The sequence below is a fragment of the Macaca mulatta genome, chromosome 4 (assembly GCF_049350105.2).
Source record: "Macaca mulatta isolate MMU2019108-1 chromosome 4, T2T-MMU8v2.0, whole genome shotgun sequence".
Classification (NCBI taxonomy): Eukaryota; Metazoa; Chordata; class Mammalia; order Primates; family Cercopithecidae; genus Macaca; species Macaca mulatta.
This window is the reverse complement of record NC_133409.1, coordinates 78,046,087-78,065,783: the sequence shown is the minus strand read 5'-3', so window position 1 is coordinate 78,065,783 and position 19,697 is coordinate 78,046,087. Positions and strand designations below refer to the sequence as shown.

The window sequence follows — 19,697 nt, the reverse complement described above, 5'->3', positions numbered from 1 at the left end:
GTTTAAGCAAAGCACATATAGAACCCCACCCTGCAAATGTGAACAGGCCCTGCTTCAAGAGCGGGAGGGCACCTGGAGTCCTGTCTGCTCTTGTTCCGTCTTCTCCATCTCTTAGAACCTTGAAAGTCATCAGGCACGATTTGAAAACCCCTGGGGTTGTTTTGAAAGACACAAGCTTTGGAGACCATTGAAGTCAGATCCTGGCTCAGCACTTGATTTCCCTTCTCTTGAACCTCTTTTTCTTTTCCTTTAAATCAAATATACCAATATCTTTTTATAAATATTAAATCCTAAACATATAACTTATAATAAACCATGAACAATGTGTGGAAAGTATCTGGCCCCCTTGAGTGTAGGTGTTCAATAAATAACAGTTTGATAAGGCCTCAAACAAGCCCCCTTTGCCGGGGCTGTAGGGGGGTTCAAATATGAATAAGAGACTTCACAAAGCTGAGGGTCTGTTCCCTTCTCTAGGACACGTTAGAGTAAGAACTATAGATGAGGAAACAAAGTGCCGTGGGAGGGAAAAGGAGGGAGTGAGCATTTCTGATCCGACTTCCCATTGCCTACTTAGCGTTATTTTGCACTTCTTCCTCCGTAATAGCAGCCCTAATTTCCATCTGGAATCACAGTTGCTGGGAATGAAAACCACATTTCCCAGCATCCCTTGCAGCAAGTGGCCATGTGACTAAATTTTGGTCAATGAAATGTAAGCAGAAATGGAAACCTCTTTCAGAGACACTGGTGCTTATCCTTCCTTCCATCTTCTCCCCACTCACTTCCTCTGTCTCACTGCTTAGAATGTGCCTGTCTGACTGGCTGTTTCTGGTACCTGCAGTTGTATTTAGCACCCTAAGAAGGCACTGGTTAAAAGGAATCCTTGGGGAATTAAAGTGTTAATAGATGTACAAAGGATGAATAATTTCATTTTTCTTCAATGTATCACAAAGCCTCAACAGTGAACTTTAACTGATACATCATGTAGCAGGTTTTCTCCAAAGAGGTTAGGTGGCTTTGTGATTTTAAACATCCCACAGTCCCATGGTGGGGGTCCTGCTGATTATGGACAACTGGATGTCAGGGTCTTGGGCAAAGTTCCCTCTAATATTTCTTTTTTTTTTTTTTTTTTTTTTTTTTTGAGACAGAGTCTAGCTCTGTTACCCAGGCTAGAGTGCAGTGGTGCAATCTCTGCTCACTACAACCTCCACCTCCCAGGTTCAAGTGATTCTCTTGCCTCAGCCTCCCAAGTAGCTGGTATTACAGGCAGGCACCACCACGCCCGGCTCATTTTTGTATATTTAGTAGAGACGGGGTTTCACCATGTTGGTCAGGCTGGTCTTGAACTCCTGACCTCAAGTGATCCACCCACCTTGGCCTCCCAAAGTGTTGGGATTACAGGCATGAGCCACCATGCCTGGCTGGTTCTAATACCTCTAAGTTATTAAAAAGACAGCCAGTATTCAGGGTACAGTTATTGATGTTCTTGGGATGAAAGGCAGCAGGCACTGGTGGACTCTGTTTCTCTGATCTCATCCCGGAACCTGAGAGGCAGAAGGGCCTGAGCTAGGGGGCCTCTCCTGGGGTGTAACTAGGCTCCAGCAGAGAGGGCCTTCTCAGAGCTAGAGCCTGAGGAAGGGTCTGGGCTGCCCCTCGGCCAGTTGTCTGGCAAGATTACTCAGACTGTCAGGGCCTGATTCCAGGATGATATGAGTTAGGTCTGTGTCCCCATCCAAATCTCACCTTCAATTGTAATAATCCCCATGTGTCAAGGATGGAGCCAGGTGGAGATAATTGAATCATGGTGTCGGTTTCCCCCATACTGTTCCTGTGGTAGTGAGTAAGTCTCATGACATCTGATAGTCTTATAGAGGGGAGTTCCCCTGCACAAGCCCTCTTACCTGTCACCATGTAAGACTTGACTTTGCTCCTCCTTGCCTTCTGCCATGATTGTGAGGCCTCCCCAGCCATGTGGAACTATGAGTCCATTAAACCTCTTTCCTTTACAAATTACCCAGTCTCAGGTATGTCTTTATTAGCAGCATGAGAACAGACTCATACACAGGAGAACAAAGGGCTGGGATGGGGATGAAAGTAAAGGACAGGAGGACATCCTAGGGCTCAACTGGAAGGAGGCATGAGGGGCTGGGGAAGGGAACTATGCTGAGGCCATCTGAAGAGCCCTGGATTCCCTGGCCCTGGGTCACCAGTTGGACTGAACAGGGCAGACTGTTGTCGAGTGAGTGATAGAAGTTCTCTCCAACCACATCATGCCTCCCTCTTACTGCTGGAAATCCTGCATGTAAGACATAGGACTGAAATTGTACCAACGTGCGTGGGAGAGAGTAAATATCTCCTTTTTAAAAAGTGGGACACTCTGGGATTATGAGTCAATTCAATCAGCATGGTGTCCTGTGATCACCACCCTGAGAAAAGGGGAATTGGGCTGAGGAGAAGAGGATGAGAGAAAGAGACATTTAAATGCCAGAGGGACATAAGGATGAGTGTTTTGACAAGACAAGGGGACACCATGAGGGCACAGACATGATGCATGTTTATTGAACACCTACCACATGCCAGTTATTATGCTAACACTGGGGACAAACCTATGAAATCAAGGCTGCCCCTGGTTTACTTTACAGTGTTGGTTTGTGCCAGATCATGTCCCTTTCTCTTGTTCTTAGGAATCAGATGGAACAATGTTGCTCTCCTTTGGAAAACAGGGCTCTGCTCACTTAATCTGCCTGGCTTATGGTCCTGTGTGATAGTGTTGGAAAGTAGCCTACATTTGGCAAGAGCTGCCATGGAGACAGAATCTGTGCTCTACCCCTCAACAGCTCTCCAGCCAGGGACCCCTTCTCACCTCTCCATCCTTGGCCAGGGGAAGCTGCTCAGGGCCATGCTCATGTGGGTTGGATGAGGCTCTTAGAAGGGAATGTGTGGAGGGTCTTGAATCATACAAAATGGCTCATGTGTGCAGCTTGTTGGGGTCACTGGTGGAAGGGTCCTGGGTTCAGGGGAGAAATGTGGCTTGCCACAGAAGACAGAGCCTGCCCACTGAGGTGCCCACAGGGTGGCAAGATGAAGACTCCCAGACTCCTTGGCCTGGGGCCTTCTTTCTTCAGCAGTTCTCAGCTGTGGAGCTGATGGGCTGTGATCTGTTAAGGGATGTGTTAAAAAGATCTATGCTGTAACTACTAGCATTTATTGAGCTCTTATTACAACCTAGTCCTCATACTAAATGCATGTATGAACTCATTTAATCCTCCCAACAATCCCATGAGGCAGGTACTGCCATTATTATTGTTGCACTTTTATAGGTGAGAAAACCAAAGCACAGGTAAGTTAAGACTTGCAAAAGGTAGGCAGGAAGCAGCAGATCCAGCATCTCAGCCCTGGCTGTCTGGCTGAAGTCCCAGTGATTATCTACTATACTCTATGGCCTTTATGCACTATCAAAATACTGAAGCTTGAAAATTATTTTTTAAAACATCAATCAGAAGGGCCTTCAAGCTATTACTTTAATCCTTTATCCCTCATAGTGCTTCTGTAGATTGCAGTCCAACAAGCTTTCTTTAGTGGACAAGACAGACGTGGCATTACAACCAGTATTGGGGGAATTCTGCCTACCTCTGCTTCTAACCACATATTTGTATCCTGAAAGTGACACCTGCTATGCAAGAGACAATTCTTTACCAAGGTCTGGTTCTCCTTTTTCCTGGGCAGAGCTAACCTACAGCTCTCAGAGTCCCTTATAGTTAAGTGTGGCAAAATGACCAGCTTTTGCCAATGAGATGTGAGTGGAAGTAATGAGCATCACTCTCAGACTGCAGAGAAGCGCCTGTGCCTTCTCCATCCCTTCTTTCCCTTTCTAGTCCCCAAATGCATGGGGCCTGAAGGCTGTAGAGGGTGGCAGAGCCACAAAATAGATGGAGCCTGTGTCCCTAAATTGAGATGCATCCATGAATCAGGAACATTTGCCTTTGGCTCTTGAACAAAAATTTCTATGGTATTTGAGCCTGTGTACATTTTGGAGTCTATGTATCCTGTGGCCTAGCCTACCCTAATACATGGTTTTCTTTGCTTATCAAAGGTTGAGTTTGGCTGTTTTTGAGAACCTCAAGAATCCATAAAAGGGCCTGTGGAAATTTCTGATCTCCCAGCAGTCCTGTGTTTAAACAGCCACACTCCCCGTTCCCCAGGTGCTGTGCTCCCTGCGTGAGGGCAAGGGATGTTGTGTCAGCGGGAATCTGATGCATGCATTACATTACCACATCTGTTTCCTTCAAGAGAGGTTGCATTTCTCTTGGGACTGGAGGCTGCGGGCCTCAGCCCAGGTGCCGAGGGGCCACCAGAAGACATGGGGCTGGTGCGGGGACCACCAGCTGTGGCAGCAGGACCTCCCCCAAGGTGGCTGTCTCCAGAGTTCTGCCTCTTGCAGTACAGCGAGGAGGAGGGGGGCAAGGAGCCCCTGTGGTTAAAGGTGGAGGCGGAGGGGTCCATACCGTAGCGGTTCATGCCCACAGGGTTCACCAGGTACTCTTCAGTGGTGACTGTCTTGGCTAAGCAAGAAGACAGTACAGAGAAGCAGATATCAGAGAGCAGTTCAGGAAGCTACCAGACCATCCGTCTTGGCAAACCCTGCCCTGCCAACACAGTCCCCAGTATGTGTGAGGATGGAGAGAGGAGAAATTAATCCCACAACATAATTCCAAATAGCATACCTGTCAGCAGGCTGAGAGCTGCCTCGCCCACAGGAGCATATGGTATTAGGAATTAGGAGGTGTGCTCCTCCATGCTTAGAGGAAAATTGATATTTTGGCCATCGATGACTTAAGAATAAGCCCAAATCGGGCCAGGTATGGTGGCTCCCACCTGTAATCCCTAAACTTTGGGAGGCCGAGGCAGGTGGATCACCTGAGGTTAGGAGTTCAAGACCAGTCTGGCCAACATGATGAAACTCTGTCTCTATTAAAAATACAAAAAATTAGCCAGATGTGGTGGCAGGCACCTGTAATCCCAGTTACTCGGGAGGCTGAGGCAGGAGAATCGCTTGAACCTGGGAGGCGGAGCTTGCAGAGCAAAACTCTACCTCAAGAAAAGAAAAAAGAAAAGAATAAGCCCAGATCAAAGACCTTCTTCCACAGTGGCTCTGCCCTCACAGTCTCTGCTGGCTTCTCAGAATCTCCCTGTACTCCCTGCTCTTGCTCGCCCACCAGCACAGCCCCCCTCACCTGGCGCAGGACTCCTGGGAGAGATCAAGCAAGAGTCACAATGTTCCAGAGTCGGGAGAGATGACTGTGTGGCCTGGGTGGTGGCTCAGGTGCCACGGTGCTTTCTCCCCACACCTTTAGTCCTGATACACGAGGGCGGCTGTCCTCCTCCACGGCTAACAAGCAGCGACGCAAGTGTCGATCTGGACAGCCCCTCAATCCTCCCCAAGCCCTTCACAGGAGTGCTAAAGAGCCAAGCTAGAGTGCAGCGGGGGAGAGGACTTAGAAAGTCTGCCAACCTCATCATCAGTGCCTCTTAGGTAAACCAGGACTTACCATATTTTTTTTTTTTTTTTTTTGAGATGGAGTTTCAATCAATCAGTCTGTCACCCAGGCTGGAGTGCAGTGGTGCGATCTCAGCTCACTGTAACCACCACCTCTCGGGTTTAAGTGATTTTCCTGCTTCAGACTCCCAAGAGTAGCTGGAACCACCATGCCCGGCTAATTTTTATATTTTTAGTAGAGACAGGGTTTCACCATTTTGGCCAGGCTGGTCTCAAACTCCTGACCTCAAGTGATCCATCGGCCTTGGCCTCCCAAAGTGCTGGGATTACAGTCCTATACTTTTAAATCTCATCACTGAGCCTGTTGAAGTCCCTGTGAGCTATACCTGTGGTCGAATGGTGGGTTTTTTGTTTGTTTTATTATTTTTACACGGAGTTTTTTTTGGGGGGGTGGGGGAAGTCCAGAGAAATTATGGTGATAGAAAGAAGGAAACTATTCTAGTCCCTCCCACCAAGACAAGATCATGTCTACCTATCCCCAGCAGTAATTATCTGTATATTAGACACCATCAAAACAGATCTTGGTATGCCCAAAGAAAATGCAATCAGCAAAAAAACAAAACAAAACAACAGCAACAAAAACCAATGGATGCTCCATGATTGGCAATGAAAAACAAACTTGAGGCCACAAGATCAGATGCCTTCTCCATGCATGGATTCTTCCATAATGTAGGTATTGAAGATTAAGACTTGATTTTATAGGGGAGCTAGCAGATCTTCTCCTAGTTGGGGATGGATGTGGAGCTTGACTGGAAATAAAAGTCTTTGCAGATGGGATACAGCTAAAGTAGTGGTTAGAGGTAAATTTAGAGCTGTAAATACTTCTGTTAAAGGAAGAAAGATCTCAAATGAATAGCCTAATCTATCATAAGACACTGGAAAAAAAAACTTAAAGCAAAGAAGGAAATAAAGATTTGAGCAAAAATTAATTCAATAGAGAATTTTTAAAAACAATAGAAGAAATCCATAAAACCAAAAGCTCGTTCTTTGGAAAAAGAATCCACAAAATTGCAAGCCTTTAGCTAGATTGACAAAAAATAAAAATAAAAAATAAAGAAGGAAAGAGAGAGGATTCAAATTACTAGAATCATAAATGAAAACCTGAAATTACTACCAACCTTACAGAAATTGAAAAAGATTAAGAAATACAGATGGATGCTCTTTGCTTACAATAGGGTTATATCCCAACAAATTTATCATAAGTTAAAAATATCATAAGTTGAAAATGCATTTAGCATACCTAATCTACCACACATTATAGCTTAGCCTAGCTGACCTCAAACATGCTCAGAACACTTACATTAGCCCACAGTTGGACAAAATCATCTAACACAAAGCCAATTTTACGATAAAGTATTGAATATCTCATGTAATTTACTGAATACTTACTGAAAGTGAAAAACAGAATTGTTGTATAGATACTTGAAGTATGGTTTTCACTGAATGTGTATCACTTTCACACCATCGTAAAGTGAAAAAATCATTAAGTCAAATCATCTTAAGTAGGGAACCATCTGTTCTATAAACAATTTTATGCCAGTAAATTAGATAACTTAGATAAAATGAACAAACCACTAAAACTGACTCAAGAAGAAAAAGACAATCTGAGTAGACCTGTAAGAAGTAAAAGGATTGAATTAGTAATCAGAAAACTACCCACAAAGAAAGCCCAAGCCTGGATAACTTCATGGTTGAATTCTACCAAACATTTAAAGAAAAAATAATACTAATTCTTTACAAATTCTTCCAGAAAATAGAAGGGGGTGAAATACTTCACGACTTCTATGGCAAATACTTCTACAAAGACAGGATTACCCTTATACTAAAACCAGACAGACACATCATAAGAAAACTACAGACCAATATCTGTTATTCATATGAATGCAGAAATCCTCAACAAAAAACTGGCAAAACTGAACCCGGCAATGTATGAAAAGATATATACACCATGACCAACTAGGATTTATCCCAGGAATGCAAGCCTGATTTAACATTCAAAAATCAATTAATGTAATACACCATATGAATAGAATAATAAAACGGAGATCACACAATCATCTTAACAGATGCAGAAAACATTTGACAAAATCCAATACGCTTTTATGATAAAATCACTCAACAAACTAGGGATAGAAGGGAATTTCCTCAATCCAACAAAGGGTATCTGCAAAAAACTTATAGGTAACATCGTGGCTAATGGTCAAAGACTGGATGCTGTCCCCCAAGATCAGGAATAAAAAGAGACAGTCCATTCCAGCTACTTTTATTAACATTGTACTAGAGGTTACAGCCAGCGCAGTTAGGTTAAGGAAAAGAAAAGCCATCTAGATTAGGAAGGAAAAAGTAAAACTATCTCTGATGTGTATGAAATCTTAAGGAACCCACTTAAAACACTGTTGGAACTAATAAATAGTTCAGCAAGGTTGAAGGATACAAGATCAATGTGCAAAAATCAATTGTATTTCTACACATTTGCAATTAACAATTAGAAAATAAAATTGAGAATAATTCCATTTATAATAGTATGAAAAAGAATAAAATAAAATACTAAGGAATAACTTTAATAAAAGTTCAAACAAACTCTGAAAACTACAAAACATTGTTGAAAGAAATTAAAGAAGATATAACTAAATGGAAAAAAAAAATCTCATGTTCATAGATCAGAAGGCTTATTTTCAGGGTGGCAATTCCCCTCAAATTGATCTACAGATTCAGCACAATCCCTGTCAGAATCTTCACTGATTTCTCTGTAGAAAATAACAAGCTAATTCCAGAACTCATATGGAATTGCAAGGGACACAGAATAGCCAAAGCCATCATGAAAAACAAAAACAAAGTAGAAGGCTCACACTTCCTGATTCCAAATTTAGTACAAAGCAACAATAATCAAGACAATGTGGGAGTTCATCATGTTAAATGAAATAAGCCAGGCACAGAAAGACAAATATCACATGTTCTCACCGATATGTGGGAGCTAAAAAAGTGGATCTCATGAAGATAGGGAGTAGATTGGTGGTTACCAGAGGCCAGGAAGGTCAGAGGTCAGTGGGGATGAAGAGAAGTTGATTAAAGGTACAAATATATGGTTTTATAGAAGAAATAAGACCTAGAGTTTGAGAAATCACTTGAATGACTATAGTTTACGACAATCTATTAAACATTTCAGAATAGCTAGAAGAGAATAATTCAAATGGTTATACCATAAAGACAAATATTTAAGGCGATGGATGTCCCAGTACACTAATTTGATCTTTACAAATTATATGAATGTATCAAATGATCACATGTACCCTAAAATTACATACATCTATTATGCATTGATTTAAAAAATTGTTTTTAAAAAATAAAACCAATGCCATTGGAGAGGGAAAAAAGACAGTGTGGTTCTGGCATTTGGATAGGTATACAGATGAATGAAATAGAATTCAGAGTCCAGAAACAAATCCATGTGTATATGTTCAGCTGATTTCCACAAGGGTGCCAAGACCATTCAATGGAAGAAAGAAGTCTTTTCAGCAAATGGCGCTAGGACAACTGGATATCCACATGTAAAAGACTAAAGCAAAACCCTTACTCACACCATATATAAAAATTAACTCAAAATGAATAAAAAACATAAATTTAAGAGCAAAAACTATAAAACTCTTAGAAAGAAACATAGGAGGTAAATCTTTGTGACCTTGGATTTGGCAAAATATTCTTAGATTTGACACCAAAAGCACAAGCAATAAAATAATAAAATAAAATAAATTAGACTTCATCAAAATTAAAAACTTTTGCACTTTTGCACTGGGCACAGTGGATCATGCCTGTAATCCCAGCACTTTGGGAGGCAGAGGTGGGTGGATCACATGAAGAGTTCGACACCAGCTTGGCCAACATAGTGAAACCCCCTCTCTACTAAAAATACAAAAATTAGCTGGGCGTGGTGATGCGAGCCTGTAATCCCAGCTACTTGGGAGGCTGAGGCATGAGAATTGCTTGAACCTGGGGGGCAGAGGTTACAGTGAGCCAAGATCACACCACTGCACTCCAGCCTGGGCAATGGAGCAAGACCCGGTCTCAAAACAAACAAACAAACAAACAAACAAAAACACCATCAAGAAAGTGAAAAGACAACTCACAAATTGGGGGAAAATACCTGAAAATTATATACTTGATCAGGGACTTGTATATCTTGTAAAAGGGACTAGACTTACACAACCAACCTGTATAAGGGACTAGACTGTATTAAGAATTATTCTAGCTTGGATGGGTGCGGTGGCTCATGCCTCTAATACCAGCACTTTGGGAGGCTGACGCAGGTGGATCATGAGGTCAGGAGATCGAGACCATCCTGGCTAACACGGTGAAACCCCGTCTCTACTAAAAATACAAAAAATTAGCTGGGCGTGGTGGTGGGCACCTGTAGTCCCAGCTAGTCAGGAGGCTGAGGCAGGAGAATGGCATGAACCCGGGAGGCGGAGCTTGCAGTGAGCCGAGATGGCGCCACTGTACTCCAGCCTGGGCGACAGAGCAAGACTTCGTCTCAAAAAAATTAAAAAAAGAAGAATTATTCTAGTTCAATAAAAAGTTAAAAGACAACCTGATTTTAAAATGAAGGACTTGAATAAACATTTCTTTAAAAAGATATACAAATGGCCAGTAGGCACATGAGTTGAATCAAATCGAAACCACAATGAGTCACCACTTCACACCCACTAGGAAGGTGATAATCAAAGAGTCAGATAAGAAGTGTTGGTGATACCCTAGAGAAATTAGAACCCCCACACTCTGCTGGTGGGAATAGAAAATGGCGCAACCACTTTGGGAAACAGCCTGGTACTTCCTCAAATGCTTAAAGTAGAATTATCGTAAGAACCAGCAATTATACTCCTAGGTATGTACTAAAAAGAAATGAAAACAAATGTCTACATAAAAATCTGTACATGAGTGTTTACAGCAGCACTATTCATAATAGCTAAAAAGTGGAAGAAACTCAAGTGGCTTTCAACGAATGAATTTTTAAAATGTGTTATATCCATACAACAAAATATTATTTGTGCATGAAAAGGAATGAAGTACTGATTGATACCTGTTACAGTGTGAATGGTCCTTGAAATACTATGAGAAGTAAAAGAATCCAGCCACAAAAGACCACATCAAATGATTCTGTTTATATAAAATGTCCAGGAAAGGCAAATCTGTACAGACAGAAAGTAGATTCATGGTTGCTTAGGGATTGGGGTTGGGGTATGGAGGTGGGTGATAGCTAAAGGGTATGTGGGAGGTTTCTTTGAGGTGATAAAAGTATTCTACAATTGACTGTGCTGATAGCTGCACATAGCTATATACTAAAAGTCACCAAATGGGACCTTAAATGGTGGATTGTATGATATACGAATTATATCTCAATAAAGATTTTTCTAAAAAAAGACATTTGCAGAAGTTCAGTGCTTTTCAGATGAGGCTATGAACATATTCTCAAGAATGATATGCAGTCAGGTGTAACAAACACCACATTGGCCACCAGGACACACATAACCTAAGCGGCCGAAGAGTATGCATGCCCTGTGCCGAATGCTGTGCCGCTAATGAAGTGCTGCGAGATGTCTTCAGGATGCTGGAATGCTACATCTTTGCCTTGATGGCCTCACTGCATCTCCTCCCTCTGGGTCAGAAGCCATCAGAAGGCAGATTCTAAAAAGGAGCTGGCTATGGAGCTATATACTAGGCTGCTTTCTGAGTGGAGTGAGGGAAAGGAAAACTCACGTGTTCTGAGCATCGACTTTCTACTATCTACAGTCTAAAGCCAGTAAGCAGTGAGGCCACCATTACATTCCTTTCGTTGGAAAGTTCTCATAGTCTGGGATACCAATCCTTTTTGTGTCCCACATGTCAGGTGCTTTGGTATATGTGAGGAAGCTACATGCAGTATCTGGCATGATGCCTGGAATAGAGGAAGTGCTTGATAAATATTTATTGAGTAAACATTTGAGCCAATGTTAGCTGTAAGGCTGCCGTTACACAGAAGACTCATTAAAATTGGTATTATAAAGAGCTTACATATGAATTCTTTATGTAGATTTGTGATAAACAATGAAAAAAGATTTAACAAAAACAGTATCCTGTTTATGAAACACTTTAAGTCTAAATTAAATATGTCTACATAGTTCTGATAGTCTAAGGTAGGGAATGCAGATAATTCACTGATTGGCACTATAGTTGGAAAATACAAATGCAGATGGCAGATCCCTTATTGGCAAAGTGTGGGAATGGGGAACAAGGGAACATGCACCGAATGGGTTTTAAAACTGCTGATGGTGGCCAGGCGCGGTGGCTCACACCTGTAATACCAGCACTTTGGGAGGCCAAGGTGGGCAGATCACCAGAGGTCGGGAGTTCGAGACCAGCCTGGCCAACAAGGTGAAAACCATCTCTACTAAAAATACAAAATTAGCTGAGTGTTGTGGTGGGCACCTGTAATCCCAGCTACTTGGGAGGCTGAGGCAGGAGAATCCCTTGAACCCAGGAGATGGAGGTTGCAGTGAGCCAAGATCGCGCCACTGTACTTCAGCCTGGGCAACAAGAGCAAAACTCCATCTCAAAAATAAATAAATACATAAAAATAAATAAATAAACTACTGATGCCCATGGATGAGACCAAAGGTAATAAAAGCTAACCTCTGGGCTATGATCCAAATGAATTAATCAGAAGGGAAAACAGGCTTTGGAGGGCATCAAGCAATACCTTCTACCCAGGCAAAGGATGTGCTGGTGGTTCCAAAGTCTGCCCAGGTGGACAACTGTCAAGACAAATCACCAAGCCCCAGATATGGCTCTGCAAAGTGGCTGCTAGTGAACAGCACGTTCAGATGCACACACTGCAGTGGCTTCCAGAATTGATTAAATAGATCTGTTCAAACCCGATTGAAACTGCATTTTCCTCACTTTTCTATAGAGGGGTTTTCTGACACATCATGGCTAAGCGTAAAAGTGATGGATGCATTGATGGCCCTCATCATTCGGTGGCAGGAAGGAAAAGGACGTTCACAAGCACCCAGCCCAGCATTTCCCTAAATGTTAAATGCGTCCCACTGGCGGGACAGGGAACCACATGGATGTATTCACTTCGCAGGACTGCAGAAACTAACAAACCGGATGGTTTAAAACAACAGAAATGTATTCTGCCATAGTTTTGGAGTCTACCAGTCTGAAATCAAGGTGTCCACAGGACCCGGCTCCCTCTCAGGACTCTAGGGAAGAATCCCTCCTGGCCTCTCTCTAGCCTCCGCTGGTGGCCAACAATCTTTGGAGTTCCTTGGCTGGAGACACAGTGCTCCGGTCTCCACTGTGATGGAACACCGTGTCTGTGGCCACAGACTCCACTGTGGTGTTCTCCCTGTGTGTCACAATCTGTGTCCAGATTTCCTTCTTCTAAAGACACCAGTCATGGGATTAGAGCCCTAATTCAGTATGACTTCCCTTTAACTTGAGTACATCTGCAAAGATCCTGTTTCCAAATAAGATCCCATTTCCAAAAAAGATTCCAGATACCCTAGAATTTGAACATATACAATTCAGCCTACAACAACCAGTAAATGTTTTTTTATTGTCATGTATTTCAGTGTATATCCACGACATACAATTAGCACATCAAACAATGATTTCACTGACACAGGATGATTGCTTAAGCTGACTAATGGCTAAGGTTAAAAGAGTTAATGTAAAGGAATATCTTGAGTAGACAGTTCTATAAGTGTTACTCAGACACAGTAGAAATTGTGAAGGTGGTAAATTAATATTTGGAATGCATTGAGCTAGCCCCAACCTATCTCTTCAGGCAGGGTGTTGTCTAGAAAAGAAACGACAGTAGATAACTGAGTCTCTTATTTGAAAGCTTCCCCAAAGAGATTTCACAATCTCTTTCAGAGTGAGGCCATTGTGCTATGAATCTCGTTGCCTAAAAGTTCCTCCTTATATCTAGCCTCAATCCCTCTTGCTTCAGTTAAAACACATGACTGCTGGACATACACTCTTTATACTATCCAACATGTTAGGTCATCCAACATGCAGGCAGATGAATTCTAGGTATGCAGAACTTCTAGGAGCTTAAGAATTCAACTGAACTGTGACATATGTTTGTTACCTAAATCCAATATTTAAAGTTGGTAAAAAGAAAGGACCAAGTCTGTACTTGGAGAGGGAACCCCCACTTTTCAAGCGCTTTTGTGGCTGACTGGTGAGCAAACACCAGATGGGGCCAGCTGACCTGTTGGAGGATCTAACTCCCGCACACAGACTCCTGGCAGACCGCAGTCACAGGTGAAGGCACTCATGGTCTTTTCCTCCTGTGTCTGTACAAAATCCTTTTCCACCTGAAAGAAGCTGTCTTGTCACCCTGGCACCACTCATCAACAAGAGGCTCCAACCCAGCCTATGTGAGGCCATTTAATTGCAGTGGAGAATGCCAGCTAAACAAAGCAAGGTAAATGAGTGACTTTTTACACACTTCTGTAACCCTCTGTGTCCAGTCAAGAGACTAATGTTGCCATTTATGAATAATTAAATCTTTTCCTCCAGAAAAAAAGAATAATCTGCCTTTTGCACAGTCACAAGAGCATGCTTAAATAGAAAGGAAAACGCACATGTGGCCCAATCAAAGAAATCTGCCACATTTTCAAGGTTTAGTGTCCTGGGAGCTTTCAGGACAGACTGATGGTCCTTTTTCACCATCTCTAAACCTGCTTGTGGACTATGATTCCCTCCAGCCACTGTGCATAAAGCCTGCCTATTAGGGATGCCAAAGAACACTCTAGAGGCGTGTAAAGCCAGTCAAGCCTCAAGGGATACCTGTTTGCATAAGAATCTGAACTGTGCCTAAGCCTTCCGGTTTAGGGAACAAAGCTTCAGGGTTCTGAGTCCAGGGTGTGTGGATTCCTCCCTGGCTCCCTGCCCACTGCTGAAGCCTAGGGTGGAGATGGGGTTGGGGAATGCCCCTGCATTCATGGCTTCCAGGACACTCCGGTGCAGCCCAATTCTGCTGCAGTCCTGGAGGGTCAGGTGTGAGCCCCTGGAATACAGAGAACCTCCAAAGAGAGAAGCAGAAAGAGAAAGAGGTGCAGGAGAACGCCATGAGCCAGAGAGAGAAAGAGAAAGTCCCAAAGCAGAGTGGCAGGGAGGGGGAAACAGACCTTGTGTATAAAACTACAGATGCTCCTGACCAAGCGTCAGCTCTCTCCTCACTTAGGACATAAGACCTAACTGCTTACAGCCCAGCGGGCTCAGACTATTGATTTTATTTTTTAAAATTAAACTGGCATTTCACTTGGATTCACTAACCAAATGAAGTCCTGAAACACAACAATTCCACTATGTAAAATTATTCTCACATAATACCTGTTCAGGCAATAAGAACCAAAACATCTGCTCTTAGACACTATTCTTTGTCATCGCTAAACAGTTCTGTCTGTCCCTCTCTCTCTCTCTCACCCCCCACTTCCCACATCAGTCTTCCCAGTTGAGGGAGCAGCTGCAGAGTGAGTGCTTTCCACAATCAGCACGGCCACCTTCCTCCAGACTGGGAGCCCTGGCCTTGCTCAGGATCGATCGCCTGACCCCTTTGCAGGTCTGCCCGGCCCCGCCGGCCACACACACCCTGCCCAGGCTATGGTCAGTGTCCTGTGGGCTCCGCGTGTGAACGGTTTGGCTCGGCTTGCTGACAGAGACGGCAGCATCAGAGATCCCTAGCCCTGAAACCCAGACCGGAAAAGGCAGGAGTGCAGCTGGCAGATTGGTAGAGCTGTGGAGCAGCTACCCCTCTTTGCTTAACCAGATGCCATCACCTACAGAGTTCAGGAGAAGGAGACCTGCAAGGAGAGGGGCAGGAGGGAGAAGGCGCAGGAAGCAGTAGCAGGTGCTTGTGCCAGCTGCACCTCTTTTACTCAGAGCCCAGACACAGGTGCTTCCGTGCCTACCTTGGTGGTTGTGTCTCCGCCACCCGGCAGCCTCTCCCGCTCTCCTCTGGGGGACCCCCGGTTTCCAGCACGTGCTTGGTGCTGTGGGATGCAGAGGGGCCTTCTGCTGTGAATCTCTAAGGGACTTCCTGGTGACCGAAACCGAAGGTTTCCTCCCCTGCGTGCAGCCTTTCACTGAGGCTCCTGTGGAGGTTTGCAGATTTTCTTTTCTCAAACTCAGTCCCGCCCCTTGTTCTTGCAGATAAGGGAGTTTTCCCTTAGGGACCTCTGTGGCCTCCTGGCCCAGCCTTTCTGGTTCAAAGGGCACAGGGCCGTACTACCTATGAGGCTGAGCATTCATTCGCTTCAATTAAATTTTCCATTAACTTGGTCTCTGGCCAATATGGATTTTCTCTCTAAGGTTGTCTCTGCAGTTCAGATCACTCAGCCCTGAAAATCAACCTTATGACTCCCCTCTGGTCCATTTAAGTACATTTCTATTTTTTCCCCCCTAATGAGATGCGCAGCAACCAACCATAATTTTAATGCCTGACACCTGAACTTCTTTAATCCTCTCAGATGTTTCCGGTTTGCTTAAGACTTTGTTCTAAGCCTAGGCACTGATTTCCTCCTTCGGAAATTTTGACCAAAGGCGTTTTTGACCAAAGTCATCTGTTTGGGATAACGAGTGCCCTTTCTGTGCTCTCAGGAGGAGAGCAGGTTCCATACCACCCTCCGTATGATCTTGCAGCTTCGCCAAACCTCCACGCCAAGCTTATGAGAATTCCCGAGACCTGGGGGAGGTGAAGTGGGTGGGACTTCCTGTGGTCACGCTGTTTCCTCCACAGCCCCCACACTTTTTTTGGTCTTTTGTAGAACCCTGGGGAAATTAAAAGTGGTCCTTAATCAGGAAAATGCTGAAGTTCCTGGAATAGAGGACACCTTGTAAGTTTCCTTTCTAAATGGACAGCTCAACTTTGAGAGAGGTTCATAGCACTCCTAGCACTGCTCACTCTAGTGGAGCAAGTTGCTGTGCTGTGAGATGCTCTGCAAAGGGACCCATCTGGCAACAAACCAACAGCTCAAGGGAAACTGAGTCCTGCTGACAACGTGTGAAAAAGCTGGAAAAGTGGATCCTACCCTAGTTGAGGTTTGAGATGCAGCCTTGTGAGAGATTCAGAACCAGAGGGTCTGTGGTCCAGGCTGCACCTGGCGCCCTGACCCACAGAAGCTGTGAGACTATAAATGTTATTTTAAGCCCCTAAGTGTTGGGGGTAATTTATTACACAGCAAAAGATAACTGATGTGGACAGAAAAAGGGAAGCTATTTCATTCCTCTTGATTCTGCATGTCCAGATTGGAAGTTGTCATTATTAACTCAGCAGTAGCTAGGATGTATCTGGTACAGAATATCTGCCCACTTCTCTACCAGGGAGTTTATGTTTGTTTGTTGCAGTTTTTTTAGCAAAGGATTTGTTGCTTATGAATGAAACCCACAAAGCACCCACTATTAGGAGAGAGTTCATGAAGTTCATCTTAGAAGCCTACTGGTTTCCCAAGCTGCTTCAGCTCCTCTTAGCATGGTTTGCCATTCTAACCCTAGTTCTCATGCATGGACAACAGATAATGGTGGGGTAGTCTGCAGGTAGTAGTACCTTAGGGTCCGCCACGGGGGCTCAGGGTTGCGGTCCAGGGGAACAACCAAAAGGGGTCTCTAACACAACCAGTGTAGGTCCTGGAGGCCTCGAATGGCTGCATCTCACATACCCTGTACCTTTGTTTCCACCAGTCCTTGTGCTTCCGCTGTTCTGAGGTGTAAATCAGAGAACTTGGTTTCCAACCCCTTGGATCTACTTAGATGCCTGGCCCATCCCCCGGACCTACTCTTCTGTCAGAGGCAGGAGCCTCTTTGGACAGGTTCACCAGAAACACAGAACGTCTTCTGCAGTGGACACAGACACAACTGTTTGACAGAGAGGCCGGGAGACCCCCCACCATCTGGCCAGTTGTAAAGGCTCACGGAGAATCGAGGAGTGGGGGTGCCACATGAAGGACTGTTCACCTCTTGGAACACAGGAGATTTCCAGTAGATTTTGTCATTTGAAGAGAGGGCATAGGGTAGAGGTAGAGGTGTCTTTCAGAGGATTCCTGGGGTCAGCCTTCTAGGAAGAAGGAGTCCATTTGACCTCTTTTTTTCAGGCTCTTTTTCTCCTCCACACCCCCAAACAGTAGAAAGTCTATAAAGGGTTTACTGCCAGCATCATTCTGCTCCTCAAGTCTCAGGTGCTGGCATCTTTAATCCACAAAATAATTTGTGATTTAGGTAAGAAGAGTGTTCACTTCTTTTTGTTTGTTTGTTTGAATACAGTTACTTTCTAGCAAAATGTTATCAAACGGGTCAACACGACTCAATATTATAATAGTTCATATTGAGGATAACTTGGGCAATTAAAACAACTTAATTGGAACATTCATTAATTGGTTAATAGTTATTGCGTAAATAACTTCCTCAGTATCTACAGGACATGAAAGAGAACCTGAGCCTTACAATGCAAAGGGATCCAATCAATTGCTAGACATAGTAGAGAATCCATTTTAAATTCTATGAAATGCAGGCTTTTCTCTGGAGGCCCTTTCTTTAAAAAAGGGATTATATTGTTCCCTTTTAGTTCAATATTTTAAAATAGGTACAGATATCATAATTTAATGAAAGATATCACTGAAAATATAATAAAGTTTTTCCTAAATGAACTTACATAGGCACACAGGGAGAATTAGGATGAGGAATCCTGCCCTGGAGAACACTCCTTATTCCATGGTGTTAGGGTTCTAGCTTGGCCTCTGTGGCCCTAAGTGTCAGGAAAAATATGAAGGCTTTTGTATTTTCTACAAAACTTGTGGACGCTTTTTAGTTTTTTGTTGTTGTTGTTGTTGTTGAGAAGGAATCATGCTCTGTCACCTAGGCTAGAGTACAGTGGCACGATCTTGGCTCACTGCAACCTCCACCTCCTGGGTTCAAGTGGTTCTCCTGCCTCAGCCTCCTGAGTAGCTGGGATTACAGGCATCCGCCACCACACCCGGCTAAGTTTTGTGTTTTTAGTAGAGACAGGGTTTCACCATGTTGGCCAGGCTGGTCTTGAACTCCTGGCCTCAAGCAATCCGCCCGCCTCGGCCTCCCAAAGTGCTGGGATTACAGGCATGAGCCACTGCACTTGGCCTCAACACTCTTTTTCAACCTTTTCATCAAAACGTTCTGCAAGTATTCTTAAGACCAGAGCTTGTCAATAGTTTATTCTCCTTCCAAATGACCCCCTTTCTAATGCTCAGCTTGAGAATGAGAGAACTCATTTGTTCATGTGGCCCTTGGTTGTGACAGAGCAAACACAGCTCCACAATGCTCCAGTCATGTGGCCTGCACTGGGACACAAGCAGGTGCAAAGGCATCTGCAGGAACTCACCTCCCTTCATTCCTTTCTTTTCTTTCTGTTTTTGTGGGAGGGGGGATTCCAGCTCTGTTTTTTTTTTTTTCTTCATTTTTTTTATTGTGGTAAAATACATATCACATAAAATCTTGGCTGGACACAGTGGCTCACTCCTGTAATCCCAGCACTTTGAGAGGCTGAGGCAGGTGAATTGCTTGAGCTGAGGAGTTCGAGACCAGCCTGGCCAACATGGCAAAACCCCGTCTCTACTAAAAATACAAAAATTAGCCAGGCGTGGTGGTGGGCACCTGTAATCCCAGCTACTTGGGAGGCTAAGGCAGGAGAATCACGTGAACCCTGGAGGTGGAGGTTGCAGTGAGCTGAGATCATGCCACTGTACACTAGCCTAGGTGACAGAATGAAACCTTGTCTCAAAAAAAAAAAAAAAAGAAAATTACCATCTTTACCATTTCTAAGCATATAGCTCAGTGATATTAAATACATTCAAAATGTTGCATAACCATCACCAGCATCTATCTCCATAACTCGTCTTGTAAAACTGAAACTCTTTACCCACGAATCAAGAACTCCCCCTTTCTTTTCTTTTTCTACCATCATTCCACATACTAATTCAAACAACAGATCAAACTCCGACACTGTCTGGTGGAGTAGGCTACTCGTGTGGGTTTTGTAAAACTGAGGAAATTCTCCAGGCAGCTGGAATGATGGGCTCTGCCTGCCCCGTGGTTGTCATCCAGCCCCGACGTAGCCAGAGCACAAGGACAT

The 19,697-nt window shown here is 43.9% G+C and overlaps 1 protein-coding gene across 28 annotated transcripts in view; it reads right to left on the bottom strand.

Annotated features, from left to right (window-relative positions):
* The window catches only part of SCML4 (Scm polycomb group protein like 4), a 118,832-nt gene that overhangs the window by 10,946 nt on the left and 88,189 nt on the right, over positions 1 to 19,697 (bottom strand). For 11 of the 28 annotated variants that reach the window (XM_077999620.1, XM_077999626.1, XM_077999621.1 and 8 more), the window contains one exon: positions 4,269 to 4,559. In XM_077999620.1, the coding sequence (XP_077855746.1) occupies positions 4,269 to 4,559 (291 nt within the window). Of the gene's footprint in view, positions 1 to 1,994; positions 2,294 to 2,533; positions 3,156 to 4,263; positions 4,560 to 15,510; positions 15,927 to 19,697 lie in introns of those variants that run through there. The other 17 variants (XM_077999632.1, XM_077999629.1, XM_077999623.1 and 14 more) reach the window with 8 other exon arrangements.